Below are 24,529 nucleotides of genomic sequence, written 5' to 3'. Positions count from 1 at the left end.
ATCAGGTCAGCGGATCCGTAAACCAACAAATAAAAAAACCGTGGCCTTAGATAGTTAAGTATTGATGTTCAGTACATGTAGTCTTGAAAGGCCATATACCAAAGAGGTTATAGATTTGAAACTAAATAACCAGTAATTAATTACGGTAAAAATGAATTTATATGACAAGTAATTTTGAAATGAATAAAAAAGGATAATGTTAAACAAAGTGAGACATCCAAAAAAAGAATAAATATTATATTTATAGGTCATTGTATAATCTACAGCACTTTTCAAAAATAGACAAAGTATAGGTCATCCTAATTATTTACTAAAGAGATAAAGAGATAAGAACAGAGACCTGAACACCTCATTTCATGTTTGAAAATGAACAAGAATAATAGAAAAATTACTGACAAAGGCTATAGAATTGTGTACTGGCTCATGTCAATATGACTTGATTGAACTTTTAACTCAATCTTTTATCTTGAATTGGGATTTCTTATTGTAAAGAAATTCTTTTCAAAATGCAAAGACAAAAAGGGATTCCTAAAGGTGTGTTACTCACTGTAACAGTCCATAAAATATGATTAAAAATTTGAATGCACAGAAAACTAGTCACATAGAAAGAATCTATTGATATACATGAACAGACCAAAGTAAAACAAATATTTAGATTGTGTAATATTTTTTCAGATCCACAGTTGCAGCCAGCCTTGGTAGCAGAAAAGAGTTTTATACATGTGCTCAGTAGAAGATCACCTTACCCAGAGACAACTGTAACCAGATTTCCTGTCTTTGATAAATATGTGCCTTGGGAGGTATAAATTTAGATACTGTAAATTCAGAAATTATTGCTATGTTTTTATTAATGTGAAAAATGAGACAGGATTATCATCGCAACTTGCATTTTGATATTTTTTACACGAATTAAACAGGATTTTCTTTAAATATCTCAAAAACTAAAATTACATTTTGGTGAAAAATGACAAAATCACAAAAATAAATGCAGCAATTATTTCTGAATTTACAGTATATCAATATTTTGTGCTAAAATTTTGATAGAAAGGAGAACATTATGTTTTATTGTCAGTGTGTCCAACTGATAACCTTTATCTGGAATCTTCTGAGCCAAAAAAATCCAAAGACAATTTACTTGTGCATGTAATATGAATAAAGCTATGAGCAAAAAATGATGCTAAAATCATCTGAACTAAAGTAAACTTTGCTTGAAGAAGTTGAATTTAGCCTTTAATGTTTTTTTTCAACAAACTGTGTTTGTATTTTACAATTACAGATACTATACATTACCTATGATCCAGTTGTATATTCTTTCCCCAAAGACAATTATCCAGAGAAGACACAACCATATGTTGATCAAGACTATCTACAGTAGGTTAAATGTTAGCTTAATGTAAATGATACTTTCTTTTTTATTTCACTTTTGTTATTAAAAGCTATTAAATCAAGAGTTCCAAATGGTGAAGTTGTTGAAATCATCTCTTCATAAATTTTACAGACGCCATCACAAGTTGGTTGACCGTTATGGAATAACCATTTCAAAGATGATATCAGATATTTTGCTTAGGTCGTAACTACAATCCCCTTCCCTTTTATAAATGTGACCTACCTAATTAGACTATTTACCGGATTTGTTATCTCATAAGCAACACGATGGGTGCCTTATGCGGAGCAGGATTTGTCTACCCTTCCGGAGCACCTGAGATCAACCCTTTTTTTTGTGGGGTTCGTGTTGTTTATTATTTAGTTTTCTATGTTGTGTCATGTGTACTATTGCTTTTCTGTCTGTCCTTTCATTTTTCGCCATGGCATTGTCAGTTTATTTTTGATTTATGAGTTTGACTGTCCCTCTGGTATCTTTAGTCCCCTTTCTTAAGCAGAGGATGTTTCATGGACCTTTGCCAATCATGTATTGGTGTATAGGAATATGTAGTTTATTGTTAAATCTCAGAATTCTGGGTACTTGAAATGCCAATGCCACAAGTATGTGCTGTTACTGGGAGTTATGTTATAAGTATAATTCGTATGGGGATGTATTTCAAAGGAAAAAAAAGTTCAGTGTGTAATGAAAGGAACAGTTGGAGTCATCAAAAAGTTGGTATATTCCAGTTTGTAAGAACCTTAGAATATCAAAAATATAACTCTATATATACTTTACATGCAAATAAGTTTTCAACTAGGGAACAATTCTCAGATCTATGATAAAATATTGCTATATCATTGATGTTACAGATCTCTAGTAGACAGTAAAGCCATGTCTATGCAGAATGTGAGAGAATCAGAAATAGTTAGTATAATGCCTGCATGGAATGCATCTACAACTGTTGTTATTAAAGGCAAGAAGAGGTCGATAGACAGAAAAACTTACATTAAACAAGATGGAGTCAAAGTTAAATATCAGCTAGATACCTGTAATTTACCTATGTAAGAAAGTTTTAATAGATATTAATTTATTGGTTGAAAATTATGTGAAATCAAAATTGAAACAGTTTCTCTGCTTCAACGATATTGTTGATAAATTTTAAAAGACATCATTCAAACAATATATTATAAAACATTTTAAAAACATTTGTCATATATGGATTTGATTTTTCCCTTCTATTTGCCTTCTTTTTCATTAGTTTTTACTCAACAAAATCGATGGACTTCTCTTCATATAGGCAACAAAACAGTAATTTTTATAAAAATCAAAAAGAAAATACCGGTACAATGAATGATATGAACTGTTTTATTTTCTGTGTATGCCAGGCAAAAACAATGCATTATAATTTTATATATCTATATAACTAGTAACCCACGAGGAAGAACAGGTTTAAGAGGAAGAGGGAGACTACACAGATGGGGACCTAATCATAATGTAATGGTGGTTATCACACGTTGGAAAAGGAAAGATAACTCTGATGATTTCCTGATCGTTGATGATAAAAGAGTGTTGGAAACGATAGCCATACAGAATAATGACAGTTCAGAGTATTCATTACCAAGGGTAACATACTTCTTTTAAGACCCAGTCATCAGATTTGATTGAAACTTTGTGTGCTTAAACACCATTATGAAAAAATTACCCAAGATCAGTATATATCTAATTAGTCATAGGAAGTCTTTTAAAAGTTTTAAATAAACTCATCATAGATACCAGAATTAAAATTTTATATATACATCAGATGCTTGTTTTGTCTACAAAAAAAACATCAGTGACACTCAAAACAAACATAGTAACTATAGACAGTAAAACTTCAGACTTTAAAAATCAATCTTTTAACCTAATTGAAATCTAATATGTTTCTAAACAAGTAAAAGAGGGACGAAAGATACCAAAGGGACAGTCAAACTCGTAAATCTAAAACAAACTGACAACGCCATGGCTAAAAATGAAAAAGACAAACAGAAAAACAATAGTACACATGACACAACATAGAAAACTAAAGAATAAACAACACGAACCCCACCAAAAAACTAGGGGTGATCTCAGGTGCTCCAGAAGGGTAAAGCAGATCCTGCTCCACATGCGGCACCCGTCGTGTTGCTTATGTGATTACAAATCCGGTAATTAGTCTAATTCGGTAGGTCAAATTCATGAAAGGGAAGGGGATTGTAGTTATGACGTTAGGAACATATCCGAAATCATTTGTGAAACGGTTATTCCATAACGGTCAACCAACTCGTGATGGCGTCCGTAAAATTTACGAAGGGATGATTTCAACTTCACCATTTGGAACTCTTGGTTTAATAGCTTCCTTGTAAGCAGTAACCCTCTATCAAGAAAATCATGATAGGAAATGCAAGCACGGGAGTATCGTATCAATTGGGAGATATATACCCCATATGCAGGTGCTGCTGGAATGTTGCTACTTAGAAATGGAAAGTTCACAATTGGAAAGCTGAAATCATCTCTTTTGTCGTAAAGTTTTGTCTTCAACCGACCCTTATTGTCAATTTCTAGATGTAAGTCAAGATATGAAACCGACTTAATTGTATCTGTAGTATCCTTTATCTCCAATTCGATGGGATAGATGCAATCCATATAGTCACCAAATTTTGAATTGTTTAGTGAAAGAACGTTATCTATATAGCGGAAAGTAGAGTTAAAGGATAAAATGACATCAGATTTGTGCAGAAATTTTAATAAAAGTTATCATTTACCAGTAGGATAACAGAAAAAATTTAGATTGTGTATTTTACAGGGAGGTGATTATGGATATTTGACTATGTTTAGTGCTGTATGTCAGAAGTTTTTGACCTTCACAGCAGAAGATACGGCTACCAAGGTCAATCCAGACATGGAAGACACTGATATGATAAAGGTTTGTTGTCATATTTTGCACTTTTACAAGCATATTAAGTTGAAGAGTACATTAAAAAAGTTATATTCTGGAAGAAAACAGAAAAGTATATTCTGACAAAATGGTTCCATGCTTTTTAGAAGTAATTTGGGTATTGATAGATTTATTTTATAAAGACATTCTATTGGTATGTTTAGTAATTGTGTTTTCATTTGATATTAAAAGCATGCTACACTTGACTTTTCAAACTTTAAAGTTTTAAATTAGATTGGACTTGTCACTTCACCTTTTCAAAATTACTAGACTCTCGAATTTTATGACATACATTTGATGGATATTTTTATTATATAATTTTACAGTGAAGTGTTTTTTGTTATTTTAGTTTTTCCGACAGTTTTCTCCCTCCCATGGATCTTCATCTCCCTTTACTTCCACTGTTATCTACAAGGGATATTTTGATGATCAGTATAATACAGATAATGCATGGAGAGAGGTAGAGGTATGGAATCTACATTTTGATGAGGAAGACAGAGAGAAAGAATTTAACCTTAAAAATGTAAGTGTTTTGATAAAATATTCTTTTTTCATTTCAGTAATGTGTTTCCCTCAGTTTTGGTTTGTGACTCAGATTCTTTTTAGTGGCATCAATTTATAACTATTAAACAGTGGTATACTACTAGAATATATCCTCTTAAAAACAAAGTTAATTGTTAAGATTTGAGGTGTCAAATTCTTACATTTACCATATATAATGTAGCATATTAATCTATTGCAATAAAAATTCATAATTTCAAACAAAATTTGTAGATTTAGCTATTTATGTCCTTATATTTGTATAAAATAACATTCGTTTAAGTGGAACATAGTTTTAACAATGAATTAGCTACAATTAAAATTTGCTTGCTACTCCCTCTCTATAATGACAAATAGATAACTCTGGCTCATTTCCCAATCTTTTTTTTTTTTTTTTTATCATTAAAATTATTTATTTACTATTTACATAAAAACACCAAGAAGAGACAAACCTCTTTGGTGCCATCATTGGTATGTACAGAGTTGTTAGTATTAACCTTTTTGTTAGTAATGATTTCCATCTAGATATATTTTTTAAAAGACAAGTGTTTGTAAAACAATGGCAATTAATTCAACATATACCCAAAGAGAGATAACTCTAATATTTTCTCAAAAGTCAAACACACCTATTTGACAGTGATTTTTCGGACAATTTTCCTTTTTTCCTTGTTTTTCCAAAATTATAATGTTCTCTTAATGGTTCTGAATGAAATGTTCAAAAACTGCTAGTTAACAATTGTAATCAGATTGATATAGATTTCATCTGTTTAAAAAAATAAAATTATTTTCTCATTTCCCAATCAATCTATCATGAAGGGGAGTAATTTCATGTAAATTTTATTCATAGTCTATTTCAAAAATGTTAAAAACTTCTTTATATTGGTATGTAAAAAATTTTAACGTTTCAAATTTATGAAATTATATTCGTACATCAATTGTTTTGATACATCAATAACAAAAACTGAAATATATTGCATTGATTCATTTTGTAATTATTCAAAATTATATCAGAAACCTAAACATAATTATAAAAAAAATGAACCTGTAAAGGGGAGACAATTCTCGTATAACTTTTTCGAATTGGCACATAATACCACGGAATGTCACTCATCATACAAATGGCACATCCATATAATTAATCAACTGCGCAATCGTGCTCCACCTTCAATGATGATTCTGAATTATAAATATAACCAAAAGTTGTTAATCTATAGATAGTGAAGACTAATGAAAGCTAACCCACTGTAAAAATATTTTTTTGCACTTTTTTAAAACTTCCTCAGAAAAATTCTTGAGCCACTTGACTTTCATGGCTCAAAATTAACGTTTTTACAGAATATTTGAATAAAGTAGTTACAGATTATTCACTCCTCAAAGTGTAAGACGCAATAAAAATCGTATGCTTGCACAATCTTACCGAAATACAGATTTAATTAAGTCCTAAACATTTTGACATTTTTTCGTATGTTTTTATTGAAAACCGGTTTAAACAAATCACAAGAACGTGTTAAGATCCGACTAAATACCTATTTCCCCATATGGTCAGGTAAAATTGCTATATAATGCTACAACTTCTGTTGGAAGGATTCAGCTTTGCATTTTATAACTGAGGTTGTGATTTCCAATCCTGCACATGGAGGGTTTGCTCAATTTCAATCTCAATTGACTAAGATTTTCAGTTTTCCTTCAGAGGTTGGTGGTTCTCAGCAGACACTCTTGCTTCCTCCACCACCAAAAAATGAATACCCTGAAATAGTACATTAGTTGCTGAAAATGGTATTAAACACCTAACAAGCAATTAATGGTAGCATTTTCTTTGTTCTCAATGTTGTTTTAATCCAGTAGTAGGATATATTTATGACATTGACATGTTATCCTTCTGAATTTGCATGGTTTATATTTAGACATTAAGCACCCATCAATCAATCATTTTATTTATTTTACAGAAAGAGAAGAAATGGAAGACTGTCTCTTCGTACAACACCTTCCTTGGAAGTCAGGACTTGATACTTAGACAGGCTGCTAATCTACATAATGCCTATTACTGAATGTATTATAAATGTGTTATTGTTTGTTATTGACCAAATTTTGTGGCTTTTAATTGTGTGGTGAAACTATAAAATCAAATGCCCAAATTTTATATGCTTTGTTAGCAAAGTTGTCAGTACATTTTTATATATCCTTGAATTGATTTCACTAGTTATATGGTTCTTTGCCAAGTCTCAATTCAGGTTTTTTTTTTTTAACAATTGACATTTTACAACAATTCACAAATAGAGGAATGTTCACAGTAATACAATTGCCCAGCACTTTCTTTGAAACTTGACACTTTTCATAGGAGCTATGACCATGGAATTGGTACTTTGCACACATTCTGCTTAAACCAGGACACAGCATGGTTCTCTGTACAGCTAATGTCATTTGTATGAAAGCGGATAAGATGTTTAACAATATTTAAGTGAGACCCTCATAGGTAGTCAAGGTTGTTAAACAACCCCCTTGTAGTACATGTACATTTTTTAAAGTAGATACTTTTGTTTTCATGGGGAAAATGCAGTGCAGAGTCTTTGGTTATATTTTAATTGTATACTGTAAAAGGACTTCTATTTATGATATAATACTAAGTTTATTTATTTAGTTTTATACAAATCCTTGGTTTTATACATAATGAAAAAGCTTAACTTAAAAAAGATATTGGTATGATTCAAATTCTTTCTGATATAAAGTTGGACTTTTATGATTTCCATATTGACCATTGAAGTAGATGAAATTGTAAGAGAAAAGTTGTATTTTAGATATTGAAATAAAGTTTTAATAGGCTGATGATTTATCAATTCAATATTGACAGAAAAAGTCTTATGAACCTTTGAACTAATGATGGATTTTTTTTTATCAATTATTTCAAAATCCAGGTCAAAGAAAAAAAAGAATAATTTATTTGTTTACATTAAGATATATTGTTAAGTGTGATTTCTGATTGTACTTTTTTTTACCTCTGTATTTTAGTTTTGATTCTGATTTTTTTTTACATGTGTTCAGTTCTTAAGTGCTGTTTTTTATATTTACATATATGCTGTTTTGTAAAGTAATTTGATGATCTAATCATTTTAGACTATACCTCCCACTGTTTTAGTATAAAAATGAGAGCATTTTCTTTCATTTCTAGTCATTAACATTTTGATGTGCCATTTTAAGCACCTAAAATAAAGTCACTATTGCATAATATTTATGATGAAACTACTATGTAAACATCAAATAAAAGATTGTAGCTAATTATATTCAAAATTTATCAAGTGTTAACTTATTTAATTGCAGCTGGTCAATTCTAAATTGAACTGACCTATTGCAAGAAAATATGTTATCATATTCTGATGCAATGTCTGAAAGCCTTGAAAAAGCTGTGTTTTTTTTTCTGCAGAATTTTCATACAACTGCCATAAGTTTCAATAGCTCCTGTAAAAGTCTAAATTTGATTTGATCAGTTGCATGGTAAAATGTGTTAGTTTATAGCCAGGTAGTTAACATTTTATTTTTTATGCATGACATTGTTGTCAAACTATACCTCGCAAATGTTTGTAATCAAAATATAAGAGCTACGCTTTGGTTGTAAAAGTTTTGTTACTGTGATTGATTGTTATTGAATATTGATCGTATAGATCTTGGATGTTGGTGTGACAGATTTTTTAATTATTTATTTTTATTCAAATGGCCTTGAAAGGTTTTGTATAAATCTCTCCACTATAACACAGTGAAAAAAGTGTTCATTTTTTACACCCTTATAAGCAAAGTAGTTCAGTGCATCCGCTCTAGTGTCTGTCTATTTGTTTTTCCATTCAGATTATGTTAGATTCATAACTTAAAGGAACATAATCTAACATAATCTAAAACTAAATTATTCAATTGTGTTTAAATTACAAATACAAATGTTGAAATGAAAATAAGGGATGGGGGTGATGGGTCGTGTATCATTTGTGACCTTAGCACTTTTAGTTGTCCTTAGAAGTCTTTTGACATTTGTTTCTCATATAATTGTGTCATGATAAATTGTTTTTAATTGAAATGGGGAAAGTGCATCTTTTTTTTCATAAGTCATTCAAGCACGAATTGTAGAACATGGTAACTCAAAATACCATTATAAATTTATGAGAATGGAGCTCTAATTTCAAAAAACTTCTCTAACTAGACCAATGTACATACTGATAAAGGCACAAGCGTTTATCTATATCTCAAAGACACTTTATTAAAGAGCCTAACTACTATCGTATACCATCCTCCATCAAAATGTTGACTAGCTTTTGCTTAAAACTTTAGATAACATATTTATTTTGGTCTAAGAAATATTTTAAAAAGAAATATATAAATCTAGATATCTTTACCAAAAACAATACACACAGTTAATATTAGTGGCTTATTTGTTTAAATGTCATTAAGGACAATTATAACCTATATACAATGCTTATTCAAAGATTTTGACCATTTTATAGTAGCTTTTTGTTTTTTCACTATGCATGGTTTTTACAATTTTTAATATCTGCCGTGTCTTACCTAGACATTTTACAACTTGTCTTGATGATTTTTTTTTTGTCAATAAAAGTTACCTTATTTCTTTACATTTTTTTTCAGCCTTTAGTACTTATTTTCTTAACAGGAAGTTGCCAAATTGCCTTCTTTATCTTTATCATTGAAATATAGTTTAGAATAAATCTCATGTCTGTGAAACATTTGGGTTCCATCTTTTAAAGCTGTTCATGCACGAATGTATGTCTAGTTTTGTACAATACTTGCAGCCACTCCTCTCTCTCCAATTTGACCTATCTATTTAGAGGAATTACCATCTGTCAAAATTCTTTGTACTAAAATGAGCACCTAAGATCACACACATGAAGAGAAGAAATGCTAAACGTCAAGGGGCTAATGAAATGCATATTTAGTATAAAACATTTTAATGTAATATGAATATTTTTTTTAATTTTTTTTTTTTTTTGAATTTCATGGAACAATTTATTTAACTATTTTTAACCGGATTTTTGTGACAAAAATGTCGGTTATTAAATTGGGGATGCTCGGCGGGCGGGCGGCAATCAAATGTTGTCCGTGCATTAACTCAAGAATCGTTCAACCAAAGCTTTTAAAATTTTAATATGTTGTTACTGACAACTAAATGAAAGTTAAGTTCAATAATGGCCATTTTGACTTTTACCGTTCAGGAGTTATGGTTCTTGAAAGATTGAAAAATGGTGTTTCCAGTCGTGTCCGTGCATTTACGCATGAACAGTTCTACCAAAGCTTCCCAAATTTTAATATGTTGTTACTGGTGACAAAATGGAGGTCAAGTTTAATAATGACGATTTTGACTTTCACCGTTCAGGAGCTATGGTTCTTGAAAGATTGAAAAATGGCGTTTCCAGTCGTGTCCGTGCATTTACGCATGAACTGTTCTACCAAAGCTTCCCAAATTTTAATATGTTGTTACTGGTGACAAAATGGAGGTCAAGTTCAATAATGACGATTTTGACTTTTACCGTTCAGGAGTTATGGTTCTTGAAAGATTGAAAAATGGTGTTTCCAGTCGTGTCCATGCATTTTCTCATGAACCATTCAACCAAAGCTTTTCAAATTTTAATATGTTGTTACTGATGACAAAATAGAGGTCAAGTTCAATAATGACGATTTTGACTTTTACCGTTCAGGAGTTATGATTCTTGAAAGATCGTAAAATGGTATTTCCATTCACGTTGTTGCATTTACTCACAAACCATTCAATCTTTTCAAATTTTAATATGTTGATACTGATGACAAAATAGAGGTCAAATTTGATATTGACAATTTTCACTTTCACCAATCATCAGTAATGGTTCTTGTGATATTGCCAGGACACAAATAAATGCTAATAAATCCGGTTTGCTGTCGTTGTGACAGCCTCTTGTTATTACAAATGACACCGACGAAAACCAATATTTGACCATTCTGCAAGGTAAGCTAAAGTAATCTCAGTAAAACTACAATCTGTTTAAAATTTGTTAAATTTATAATACTATGTTCAGATATAATATAAAGTTAGATTCTTTAAATATAATACGAAAATAAATACTTGAAATAATATAACAATTATACCGAGAATACTGGGTTAGGGTTAGGTAATATGAATATTAAGCCCGCTTTGTACAAGATGGGCATGCTAAGTCTAATTTTTAACATGTTAGTTTAAATGTAACAACACAGGAGTACATGTCACCCTACCTGAACACATTATTTTTACTCTTCAACTCTTTCATGCAGTGTGCTTAGCGTAGCAGCAGCCAATACTTATTTAAAAATCTTTGGTTTGACTAGGCCAGGGTTCGAACCCACAATTTTCTGCACTCGGTGTGAACATGCTACCACAAAACCATTAAGGCCTTTACAAAATTTGAACGATTGAGATGATTTACCATAAATAATAATGTCATAAAGATGTAACACTGCAATATGTCACTGGAAATAGCTATTGATGCTACAATTATTCTCTGGAATTAGATGCCGAGTTACACAGTTCAAATGGCATTGATGCAAACTGTGTATATCCACAGCATGGGGTCGAAAATTCAGTCTTTTCTAAATCACTAGAGGTAATTTGAATTAGAAGATAAGCTGTATCAAGTACAGTGATGAAAGCTTCTGAGACCTATACAAATCATCCAAATTATCCTAAATCTCGGGATCGGATTCACATCTGCTATTCTCATATCATTTAGTTTCCAGAAATCCACACATAACCGCATAGTCTTTTTTTACAGGTAGCGGACCACATACTTCATTATTTCCATAGATGCCTTTCTTCTTCAGTTAATCTTTTGCATTTCCAAACTGCTTCTTAAACAATGGTACTTAACATAGGGGTTCTATTTTGTGTGTTTAATCACAAGAACTTTCACTAGCGCCTGTCCATAAATTTTTTTTCTAAATAAAAATTACTCCTGGAGGCACAACATCGTAAATATTCAATGAAGTACCTTTTTTGTCAGACCATATTTTAGCTACTACTTCACGAATAGCAGGTACAATTATTGTCTCTAAAATACACACTCTACTTTTCTAGTTTCCTAAAATGGTATCTTATTGTCATATCTCAAAAAAAAGAAATTTGTCAAACCCAGTGTCAACGAAAACGCTGTATACAGTTGTCCAACAAATTTGATTTCACATCTCCAACAACTATTGGAAAACTGACACAAAATTTCTTAAAAGACACAGAAATAACTGCGGTTCATTTAAACTGTGTTCCCATAATGTGAAGCAAAGGCCTATGGCAAGCCGTTGTGGAATTTATTCCCTATTTGTTAATATTAAAAAATCATTTATTAATATTAATAAATGATTTTTTAATATTAAAAAATCATTTATTAATATTAATAAATGATTTTTTAATATTAAAAAATCATTTTTTGATATTATTAAATCAAATATTTAATATTAAAAAATGATTTTTTAATATGAGAAATATAAAACCTATTTATTAATATTAAAAAATATTTATTAATATTAAATATTCGATTTATTAATATTAAAAAATAATATTTAATATTAATAAACGATCACGTTGGCGTCGTCGTCTGCGTCGTCGTCGTCTGCGTCATTGTCGTCGTCGTCGTCGTCCGAATACTTTTAGTTTTCGCACTCTAACTTCAGTAAAAGTGAATAGAAATCTATGAAATTTTAACACAAGGTTTATGACCATAAAAGGAAGGTTGGTATTGATTTTGGGAGTTTTGGTCCCAACATTTTAGGAATAAGGGGCCAAAAAGGGCCCAAATAAGCATGTTCTTGGTTTTTGCACTATAACTTTAGTTTAAGTTAATAGAAATCAATGAAATGTTGACACAAGGTTTATGACCACAAAAGAAAGGTTGGGATCGATTTTGGGAGTTTTGGTTTCAACAGTTAAGTAATTAGGAGCCAAAAAAGGGCCCAAATAAGCATTATTCTTGGTTTTCGCACAATAACTTTAGTTTAGGTAAATAGAAATCAATGAAATTTAAACACAATGTTTATGACCATAAAAGGGAAGGTTGGTATTGATTTTGGGAGTTTAGGTCCCAACAGTTTAGGGATTAGGGGCCAAAAAGGGACCCAAATAAGCATTTTTCTTGGTTTTCGCACCATAACGTTAGTATAAGTAAATAGAAATCTATGAAATTTAAACACAAGGTTTATGACCATAAAAGGAAGGTTGGTATTGATTTTGGGAGTTTTAGTCCCAACAGTTTAGGAAAAAGGGGCCCAAAGGGTCCAAAATTAAACTTTGTTTGATTTTATCAAAATCGAATAATTGGGGTTCTTTGATATGCCGAATCTAGCTGTGTATGTAGATTCTTAACTTTTGGTCCCGTTTTCAAATTGGTCTACATTAAGGTCCAAAGGGTCCAAAATTAAACTTAGTTTGATTTTGACAAAAAATGAATCGTTTGGGTTCTTTGATATGTTGAATCTAAAAATGTACTTAGATTCTTGATTATTGGCCCAGTTTTCAAGTTGGTCCAAATCGGGGTCCAAAATTAAACTTTGTTTGATTTCATCAAAAATTGAATAAATGGGGTTCTTTGATATGCCAAATCTAACTGTGTATGTAGATTCTTCATTTTTGGTCCTGTTTTCAAATTGGTTTACATTAAAGTCCAAAGGGTCCAAAATTAAACTAAGTTTGATTTTAACAAAAATTGAATTCTTGGGCCTCTTTGATATGCTGAATCTAAACATGTACTTAGATTTTTGATTATGGGCCCAGTTTTCAAGTTGGTCTAAATTAGGATCTAAAATTAATATATTAAGTATTGTGCAATAGCAAGTCTTTTCAATTGCACAGTATTGCGCAATGGCAAGAAATATCTAATTGCACAATATTGTGAAATAGCAAATTTTTTTTTTAATTAGAGTTATCTTTCTTTGTCCAGAATAGTAAGCAAGAAATATTTCATTGCACACTATTGTGCAATAGCAAGATTTTTTTTAATTGGAGTTATCTTTCTTTGTCCAGAATCAACTTAAATCTTTGTTATATACAATATACAATGTATATTCACTTTTTACTACCAACTGATAAATTTAAATAATCTTAACCATTCAGTGATAACAAGCTGTTTTTTTACATCTTAATATTTTATGATGTACTTAAATGAGTAGTTATTGTTGCAAACTCCATTAGAATATTTTAATTGAGATTAGTTTTGGAATAAGGGAAAGGGGGATGTGATTAAAAAATTGGGTTCAATTTTTCTCATTTGAAATTTCATAAATAAAAAGAAAATTTCTTCAAACATTTTTTTGAGAGGATTAATATTCAACAGCATAGTGAATTGCTCTAAGAGAAAACAAAAATTTTAAGTTCATTAGAACACATTCATTCTGTGTCAGAAACCTATGCTGTGTCAACTATTTAATCACAATCCAAATTTAGAGCTGAATCCAGCTTGAATGTTGTGTCCATACTTGCCCCTACCGTTCAGGGTTCAACCTCTGCGGTCGTATAAAGCTACGCCCTGCGGAGAATCTGGTTTGATATTAATAAATAGGGAATAAATTCCACAGCGGCTTGCCATAAAGGCCAGAATGTTTCTGTAAGTTTATTCTGTTATAAAGGTTCTTCTATGCTCTGTATATATTTGCCGTGTGATAAAAAAAAACGTTCAGGTTTACACTCGTCATCCATACACTCCTTTCCTTTAACCCTTGTTTAGAACGCCACTTGTATATTATACATTTCGATGTCAGATTCAACTTCTACATTGTGCTGTAGAAAAACACATTCTGTAGACGAACTTCGTAGCTTTCGTCTTTATTCTGACTTATTTTGACTTGTTTACCACATTTTATCACTGCCAGTAAGAAAATTGACATGTCTCTGTTGTCCGTGAAATATTTGTGTTCATGCTTTTTTTCTGTGTGCTAGGCATGAAAATACATGAAAAACAGGCAGTATATAGTTACAGAGACATATATTACATATGATAACATAAAGATGTCTACACATGCAATGAAATAATTGGTATTTTTAAAAGAGAACAGCCAATTAACTTCATAACTGCGAAATTTTCATTAGTTGACATGAAGTTTCTTATGAGCATATTTTCGCAGCAATTAGCGAAGCTGTATAAATAAACGACATATTAAGTACGTTACAGGTGTTCGAGGTCGGTTGTATCATAAAGACCAAATTACACCTAATTTCATTGGCAGGAACCATACATCCGAATGCACTATTTGACCACCATGTCTCTTTTCTTTATGAACCATAGATAATTTCGATGAAAAGCTCATCAGAGTTTTTTTCAACATTGTGTTAATATGACGACTTTAAATAAAGATTTACTGATTACTTGGCACCATTTAAAACAACATTACAATATCACTGGCACGGTTTCGAGAAAATATCCATACTAAGATGGGGACTAACTATGCACCACTTATTGCGGACCTGTTTTTGTATTGTTATGGGTTACAATTTATGACTAAAATTAGTAAAGACCCATCAAAACAACATTTGATACAAAAATTTAACAATACTTTTAGATATTTGGATGATATATTGGCTCTCAATAATGACGACTTCAGTATGTAAACTAAAGAAATTTATCCTGTAGAACTTACTTTAAATTAAGCTAATGATAACAATGACCACTGCCCTTTCCTCGATCTGGATATCTATATCATAAACGGGAAGCTTTATACAAAAATTTATGATAAAAGAGATGATTTTTCATTTCCTATTGTTAATTATCCATTTTTATCCAAGGGAACGTCACCATCTTATGGTGTTTATATATCTCAACTTGTACGATTCGCTCGTGTATGTAACAACGTATTAGATTTTAGCGAGAGAAATTTATGTACTACTGAAAATTTATTACACCAGGGTTTTCGATATCACAAACTGGTCAAAACATTTACTAAATTTTATCACCGGTATAACGAAATAATTCGTAAATATAACTCAACATGCAGACATCTTATACGTTCAGGTATTTCACATCCAAAATTTTATGGAAATATTCTTTATAAAGCACAAAAATGTCAGTATTCTCCTCAGAAACTAACAAAACCTTTAAATAGACTTATTAAAAGGGGATATAGTTACGATACTGTTGTCAGGTCATTAAAGATTGCATATTTTGGCTTTAACATTGATTCACTGATAGGGTCTTTGCATCGGAACTAAACACATTTATTTCTAAAAAAACCAGTTGTTGGCATGACACGGGTTATGTTCTTCTCATATATTTTATGATAGTATAATACTAAACCCCTAACGGGAGGGATTGTACCTGATATTCATATGATGAAGACATAATCTTTCAATCAGTTTAACTGAGGTCTGGAGCTGGCATGTCAGTTAACTGCTAGTAGTCTGTTGTTATTTATGTATTATTGTTATTTTATTTATTTTCTTTTGTTACATCTTTTGACATCGGACTCGGACTTCTCTTGAACTGAATTTTAATTTGCGTATTGTTATTCTTTTACTTTTCTACATTGGCTAGAGGTATAGGGGGAGGGTTGAGATCTCATAAACATGTTTAACCCCGCCGCAATTTTGCGCCTGTCCCAAGTCAGGAGCCTCTGGCCTTTGTATTATGCATATTTTAGGGGCCAGCTGAAGGACACCTACGGGTGCGGGAATTCTCGCTACATTGAAGACCCATTGGTTGCCTTCGGTTGTTGTTTGCTCTATGGTCGGGTGGTTGTCGCTTTGACATATTCACCATTTCCTTTCTCAATTTTATTTCTACATAAGTTCTATACAGGATGTTTTGTATAAAAAAGCAAAATCACAAAAATACTGAACTCCGTGGAAAATTAAAAACGGAAAGTCTCTGATCTAATGGCATAATCAAAAGCTCAACTTGAACCCACCAAACGAATGAAAAACAACTGTCATATCCATGACTTGGTACAGACATATTTTCTTCTGTAGAAAATGGTGGATAAAATACAGTCGCATCAAATTCCCGGTGATATTGAAAATGATAAGAACGCATAATACTAAATGAACAAAACAAAAAAACCTAATATGTAAAAATGTTACAAATAGGGGAACAGCAGTCAACTTTATGTTATTAACTTAATCATTATATAAACAAACAAATAAGGCATATAGACAAAGCACATTAGCAAAAATGAAAGACAAGAATACACAAAAATTGTCATAGAACAGTAATACATTGACGGGATGTATAAGTACGGAGCAACGTCATATGTTTAAAAGAAACACAATAAGCATATAGACAAACACATAAGCAAAAATTAAAGACAAAAATACAAAAAACATTTTAGAACTTTAACCCAATGACGGTTTTCTTTTTGGACAGTGTAATCACTAAAACCTCTTGTTCAGTATTAGGGATATCCGATTCTTTTCTCATCAAATTCTAAGCAGTATGCATTGGTTTCAAAGATGCATTCTGAATCTTTTCTTGCCAGTTTTATTTTATCAAAGCAGGGATTTTCTATTCTAACGTTAGTATAGATTGTCCCTGATCAAAGTTTTTTTTTTTAATTGAAGTAAATTTTGATCGACTAATTTGGTTCTATACAACTGCATGTTGTCAAACTGAGTTTTTATTTGACTAAGAGCTGGTATTATCCCGATGCTGGAATTGTAAATGACCAGGGTTTCATGGTAGTTCAATGGACACTGAATGCGGCCTTTTTCCAATATTTTTCTTTCAACACAAGCACTTTTGGAAAGGAATTTCCTTTTTCTCTGTATATACATCTGGTGTTTTTTTTTTAATGTTTTCTAGAGTTAAATTCCTTGATATTTTAACTTATTTTTGCGTATTAGATGTTTTCTGACTTGTATCATACGATTTTACAATTACATTAGTTTATATTTGATGTAAAACCGTATAGATAAGACATAGAACACACGAAATACGTGAAGATGAGTTGATTAGGGAATATAATTATGTTTAAAAAATAAAAACACATAAAATGTCCAGTTATCCACCAGATTGTTTTAGCTCACCTGGTCCAAAAGGGCATTAATAAACTCATCATAGATACCAGGATTGAAATAGTGAGCTTTTCTCATCACTTGGCGTCTGCCGTCCGTCGTCTGATAGATATAAAAATAAACTGTAAACTGCAAAATTGTTCAGCAAATTAAATCATTTACATGAAGAAAACCTGATTTGAGATCAAAATATTCATTAGGTGAAGATCTATCTGCCCTTAAATTTTCACACGAATCAATCAACAGTGGTCCAAAATTGGTGATTATAAGGAAATTTTTCAGTTTTTTTTTATATTATCTTGAATTTAATAGATAGAAATAAACTGTAAACAGCAGAAATGTCCAGAAAAGTAAGCTATACTGACAAATAAGTCAGCATTATCAAATTGTTAATTGATCCCTTTAGGAGTTATCTCGGCGTTATTGCCCTTTAACGTTTTTTTTTGGTAAATTTTTGTAATCTTTTACAAAAATCTTTTCCTCTGAAACTACTTGGCCAAGTTCATTATACAATCTGGTGGAGATAACTATAAACAATGTTCATTAAAGTAGGATCTACAATAAGTCAGCTAGAATCAAGTTACCATCAGCAAAACAGAGAATTTTGTTATGAATTATATTCTTGTCTTTAGGTTTCTTTGTAATGCTATTGAGTGACCTTTGTTTAATATGCCCTGGATCAAAATGACACAGACCAAGGACTTTCTATACTAATTATAAGTATAGAGAGTCCCTGAATAGACCAAGCTAGGTGTGCTTGTAGATTATTATTATTACTAAAGTGCATGAGAACCAAACAAGGCATGTTTGTCCACTGATAAATCCCATTTTATAAAAAATACTGACATATCGTCAAAATGTGTAGAGCTTATTCTATTTAGACTATTTCGCCCTTTCTTTTATAGGCCAAGTTGACTTCTTCTTCTTCTTCTTCTTGGTATAAGCCTCCTTTAATTAGGAGCACCTCCAAATATATATGGAGTTTTCCCTTAACTTAAAATTTTGTTTTTAAAATGATAAAACAAAAATTTTCCAACATATGTACAGCACATATAAATAAACAATTAACAATAGGAATGTCATGCAAGGCATATTTACATGGACCTTATTATTACAAAGTATTCTACCATACAAGTGTATTCACTTAAGTATGTGACTTAGTTTTATTTATATTTAAAATTATGTTTCATTTAAATTTGCTTTTTGGTATGCATAAAATGTACATTAAAAAGAGGTTTTATTTAAAAAGATCTATGTATTAAAATAATAATAGGTTAAGATGTAAGAATTCAATAAAATCTAAAAAGGCAGTTTTTCTCAGTGGAATGTTATATGTACTTCATGATCAATGTATATTAAAATCTCTTAAAAAGTTATAAAAACTAAGTTATTGACAGCTATATCCGGATGTGTTACATAGTTGATCGGGATTTGTTTTTGTATATTACATTTGTGTTTTCCGGTTTCATAAATTTTTGGCAGAATTTTTCGAACAGCAAAGATTTTCATCTGAGCATGATACATTAGTGCTTATCACCTATAAATCTGTGTTTATATAAAGCGCAAGTAAAATCAAATCACATTAAAGGAACTGTGGCTGGATGTATAAAGACGAATTGCAAACCAATGCTTTTTTACTGGTAATGAATATAATATCTGCACAAGTGAACTGTGCAAGACCGTGGTCAATGCCATTTGTTGACCAACCTGCAGAAAGTCCTATATTAGCTATAAATGTTATCATTCAGACAATCTGTATCTGTAGTGGTACATGTAAAATCTTGTTTAGGCTTTTATACACGGTGGAGAAGAGCGCCGTTGTTATGTGTGTCCTTAGTATTATATGCACATAGACCATAACTTTGAAATGTCTTCCCAATATCACTCTCTTCCATTTTAAGAATATTAATTAAATGAGAAAACTATTCACTTATAAATATTTAAAAAACTTCTAAGTAGTTTTAATCAATTTATTTACTAATTGCGATAATTTCTGTATATATTTCATTCCTGATCTGATGCCATTTTATTATAAATATGTGGGTATGCGTAGCCTACGAACTGCAATTTGGCTATTCGTACTTGCATGTGGGTACGTGCATACACTGCCAACAAGATAAAAGTCTTAGTCTGAACCAGAGACATATAAATACAGAGATTGGCAACTTATCGTTACGGATATTAACCAGCGGTCAACTTCACGCGTGTGCATGAGATTTCTCGAGAGTAGAAAATTCGCCAAACAATCCGCCATATTGATTATTTACAAACAGCTTAAACGTACAGAAAACAACCAAATTAAAATAAAATACAATCTATCATCAAAACAATTCAGTTAAGAATAACTTAAATTTATGTAGAGGCATAGTTTATTTGTAATTTTAAGATTTCTTTAGTAAAAGTTAATAAAATTATAGGCGAATTTATATCCTGATTCAAGAAGCCCAAATTTAAGATTCAGTACTCGATAAGGCTCCCGACTTTTGGAACAAAAATAAATAAAACTAAGCAAAATTTCGAGGTTGTGCTTGTTTAAACAATGACATATAAGGTTTATAAAACGGTTTCTTCTATTATAGTTGGACTAGGATAATCCTGAATATAATGATCGTTGAATAACAAAACTACTTGAATGGTCTCAAAATGGCTTCAGAGTCATAATGTACTTTTACTTGAAAATTAAAGCAATGATAATTAAATTACTAAACACATGCTAATGTTCTTGTTGATAAGCTCCATTGATTCAGGTTTTAATGTTGCTAATTAAAAATCTTGATCATGGTAATTAAACTGTTTATAATTTGACACCTATTAATAAGTAAACATCCTGAAAGGTACATGACGTAATAAAAGTTCAAATATGTTAGGTTATCAGTAGCTGTATGATTCTTCCGCTTAATAAGTTAGTAACTCATGTAATTAAACCACTTGGACATGCAGAAATGTCACCTGTTGTTAACAAATTGATGAAGTCTTTCTAGATTAATTATTAACATCATAAACAAGGTAGTGTGAACCCCTGGTGTTAAAACTTGAAACTTTGTGTCACAGTGTAAAGTAGCCCAACATATCTTGTCAAGTTGTTATGCTTAATAAGACATATACATGATATATGCACCACGAAGCCATTTAAATTAAGTACCAAGCCACTTTGACATTTTGTTTTCATAACAATTATTCAATCTTGGCGGAATTGATGATTCTTAAAGTTTTTCTTAGGGAAGTAGTTCAAAATTAACATAGCATGCATGGATAGGACCTTAAATACTTTGAAAGGACATGTACATTTTTGTACTTTTGCATATTCTTTTTTTTTTTTACAAATGCGTCCTTGTTAAAAGGATGAAGGAAAAAAGTAACATTTTCGCCTAAATTACCTTTCAATTTTTTTCCTTGTCTTGAAGTGTGTCCACGGAACCCAGAGATAGATTTCAGAATCTTGTCACAGTCAGGACATTTGTAAACATCAGTAGCAGTAACATCTGCACTTAAATTCTTATCAATTTCCTTGACCTTTTTTTTTTGGGGGGGGAGGGGTGCACACCTGTCGCTAGAACAAAGTTGTGGTCACTATCTACAATTGGGTCAGTGTCTGTGTATTCCCCATACAATATATCTAAATCTAAATTGTCGTCCCATGATAAAAAATCTGTCTTGGACATCGTGAATATCACAACAACCACCAAGCATCAATTTTAATATAGATATAAATATTGAGATGAAAGTTAATTTTAAAAGGGAAATTTTCGCTTGCTGACATCTTCGACATTACACAGTTATTTCCTGCAAAGGTAATAATTTTCCACATACACACCTAATCATGGGACCCCCTAATTAACAGACCGATTGATGCTACATGTAAACAGTGGCATGAATTTGTTTATAATACAAGATTTTAATTCTGAAAGTCTTTGTCCTGGTCATTAATACAAAGAAAAACAATAGGGTGTTCCTAGTGATTATTATCGATTGTCTAGACTACTGCTAATCACGTTATCTTATGATTAGAGGATGCTGGGTACGAGTTTACACACGTGAAGTCCGCGAGATTTACAAGTCGCTAATCTCTTTAGTATACATGTCTCTGTCTGAACCAAGTGGTAGTGAAAAAAAGAAGACATAGATAACTGCAAATCGAATTGTCAAACAGATTTGAATGAAAGGTTTTCAATTTTTATGACCCAGTTCACTAGTCAATGAATCTTTTTTGCACATCATGTTCAATCAACTTTTCTATTTTCTTCTAGTGGTCTATCATTGATTGATTGTTGGTTGCTTTAAGCCGCATTAGCACAAAAAGGCTATATCGCGGCGTGGTGGTCTATCATGTCTGTACCATGTTTGACAATGTTTGAAAGCATGCTTAGTGTTAGACTCACTACAGTAGTACAAAATAAAATTAATTACTTTTATTTGCATTTCAGTTTGAGATATATATAACCTGTCAACCTGGATGTCGATGATATGATAGCGGCCTGTGACACCCAGGACTTTGTCCCTTTTGGCCGGGAATTTTGCCGACGTCATCCTGGGAAGTTTCAGCTGCAGGTTCAGAATGCAGTACAGGCTGAGCATGGCCTACCACTACTTAAATCATTCAGGGATATATCTATACAAGAAAATAACAAGGTAAGAAAAATGTTATTAGAATATTGCAGAATAAAATACTCTCATAAGCACATTGTGAGTTATAAAATATAATAAGTGGGAAAAATTATGTACATGTACATGTAAACCTTCCTAATATTAAGGCTTTTCAATTTCTATGAACATGATGAAGTGTTGCTGTCTTTTATTCTAAGGATTTTGTACTGCAAACATGATAAATGTTTGTTGTTCATTAATTTGTGAAATTTTTAGTGTTTAATTAATATTTTAAAATAACTGAGATGTTTCTCTTTGAAATAAAAAGTAGAAACCTTTTGCCATCAATGTCACATTACCAGCCATTTCTTGAGAATGCTGAATCCTTGATAACACAGATCTTAAAGTTTACTACTTTCAAATCTGAAAAAAAATGAATCGGTTATATTTCACTGAACAAATACATTTGTGATTTCCTGTAACTGTCCAAAGTTAGTGAACAACAAATGAAAATCAATTCACATTGCAGAAACTCATAGTTTTAAACACAAGCCAACATGTAACCAACCTTCACAATCTGGTGAACAACAATTTTGGAGAGCATTGACAATTATTTGTTCACATTATTTGTCATTTCAATAAGCTTGTTATTTACAAGACAAAAAGGGAACTGTTACTATGTATATTAAGATTATTGTTTTTTTTTATATTCAGAAGGAACAGTGGCATTTCCGACATCATATAGATGACCCAATTGCAACAGAAGAGGAATTTGATGAAGAACTGTATGTGAGTGGTTGCACTGTAGTATGGAGCAAAGGAGGACAGAATGGGGCCAGATCAGTGATGAAAACTTTTACTGTAGAATCTCAGGTGTTACAGGTGAGAACAACAATAGTAACTTTCTCATAATCTTAATCATAATGCTATTGTGAACATGCTATTTTGATTTTAATCCAAATTCTTAAGTTCCACTCAGCAAATCATGGAAATTGCAGTGGATGGGTATCACATTGTGAGCAGTACCTGCATTTCAAAATGACATTTACCTATAAGATATTTAAAAAAAAGAAGTTTTTTGACAGTTGTGATAATTTCAAAGCAAATTATGTTTTACCATAGTAAATATCTGAATTAAAATTATGTTGAAAATCAAATGAGTTTTATTTTATAATAGTTTTATTATTATTTGTTGTTTTACAGGCGCTCTGGTGTAGTTTTATTCTACCAAAAAGTGAGATTCCTGTTAATTCCATACCTACAACAGATATTCAGGGTATGTTCATAAATTTGTTTATATATTGAAATTTCTATTGAACATCAGACTCACAAATACGTCTTTTACCAGTCGGAAGTAGAAAGCTGAAAAACTGTGTGCACAATGCTGAAAAAGTTTGTTTCATGCATGTTTTTATACTGAAAGATAGGGAATTTTCTCCACTCTTTAGTAATTTAGAATACATTTCAAAGCATATAGAAGTTAAGTTGATTTGATTAGATCCAATGCATATAACTTTTAGATTTAGAAATGCACACTTGATATATGTTTTCAGGTGATCTACAGAAGGGAATATGTGTAGTGGAGTCTGGATCTGTCAGCTGTTTCATGGAAAAAGGAGGAGAATTCAACACAGCTTTACCATTTCAGGTCTATTAATAAATGTATACAACAAATGTACATTGAGTACTATATGGTTTTCTCTTAAGTCATTTTATTGGCTTTTTAATATTAATGTTTTCAACCATCTACAGAGATCATTTTTATTTTTAAGCTACTGAAGTATCAATGAACAAAATTAAAAAAAAGAAAAACTTTTAAGGGCTTTTTCATTAAAACTCGATGGTTCCTAGGGTTCTTTAAAAATGGAGATACCTAGGGATGGAATTTTAGGATTTATCATATGTTTTCAATAGAAACACCTACATAATTATGTCACCCATAGTTGATATTTGAAAGTGCATGTACCTTCCCTTGGTCTCATCATGCTCATGTACATTTTTATAGATCATTCCTTACTATGGATAGCAATTTTCATGGTTCAATGGAAAAGTGCAGGTATTTGTATTTATGATTTTATTTTGTAACATGGTTTGAAATTTT

General features: G+C 31.2%; 2 protein-coding genes across 4 annotated transcripts in view; both read left to right on the top strand.

The window, feature by feature from the left end:
• LOC134712054 (transient receptor potential cation channel subfamily M member 1-like) overlaps window positions 1-8,134 on the top strand; it is a 57,286-nt gene extending 49,152 nt beyond the window's left edge. For all 3 annotated transcript variants that reach the window (XM_063573191.1, XM_063573192.1, XM_063573193.1), the window contains 7 exons: window positions 676-800; window positions 1,277-1,371; window positions 2,233-2,424; window positions 2,791-2,986; window positions 4,185-4,304; window positions 4,666-4,839; window positions 6,803-8,134. In XM_063573191.1, the coding sequence (XP_063429261.1) occupies window positions 676-800; window positions 1,277-1,371; window positions 2,233-2,424; window positions 2,791-2,986; window positions 4,185-4,304; window positions 4,666-4,839; window positions 6,803-6,904 (1,004 nt within the window). In that variant the 3' untranslated portion in view covers window positions 6,905-8,134. The remainder of the gene's footprint in view (window positions 1-675; window positions 801-1,276; window positions 1,372-2,232; window positions 2,425-2,790; window positions 2,987-4,184; window positions 4,305-4,665; window positions 4,840-6,802) is intronic.
• Window positions 8,135-19,311: 11,177 nt separating this feature from the next.
• LOC134712053 (anaphase-promoting complex subunit 1-like) overlaps window positions 19,312-24,529 on the top strand; it is a 78,203-nt gene continuing 72,985 nt past the window's right edge. Inside the window, exons 1-5 of the mRNA XM_063573189.1 lie at window positions 19,312-19,484; window positions 22,269-22,473; window positions 23,143-23,310; window positions 23,632-23,704; window positions 23,982-24,076. Coding sequence (XP_063429259.1) covers window positions 22,309-22,473; window positions 23,143-23,310; window positions 23,632-23,704; window positions 23,982-24,076 — 501 coding nt within the window. The 5' untranslated portion in view covers window positions 19,312-19,484; window positions 22,269-22,308. The remainder of the gene's footprint in view (window positions 19,485-22,268; window positions 22,474-23,142; window positions 23,311-23,631; window positions 23,705-23,981; window positions 24,077-24,529) is intronic.

This window comes from Mytilus trossulus, chromosome 3, assembly GCF_036588685.1.
Source record: "Mytilus trossulus isolate FHL-02 chromosome 3, PNRI_Mtr1.1.1.hap1, whole genome shotgun sequence".
Taxonomy (NCBI): domain Eukaryota; kingdom Metazoa; phylum Mollusca; class Bivalvia; order Mytilida; family Mytilidae; genus Mytilus; species Mytilus trossulus.
The sequence above is the reverse complement of the archived record's forward strand: the minus strand, read 5'-3'. Positions and strand labels throughout refer to the sequence as shown.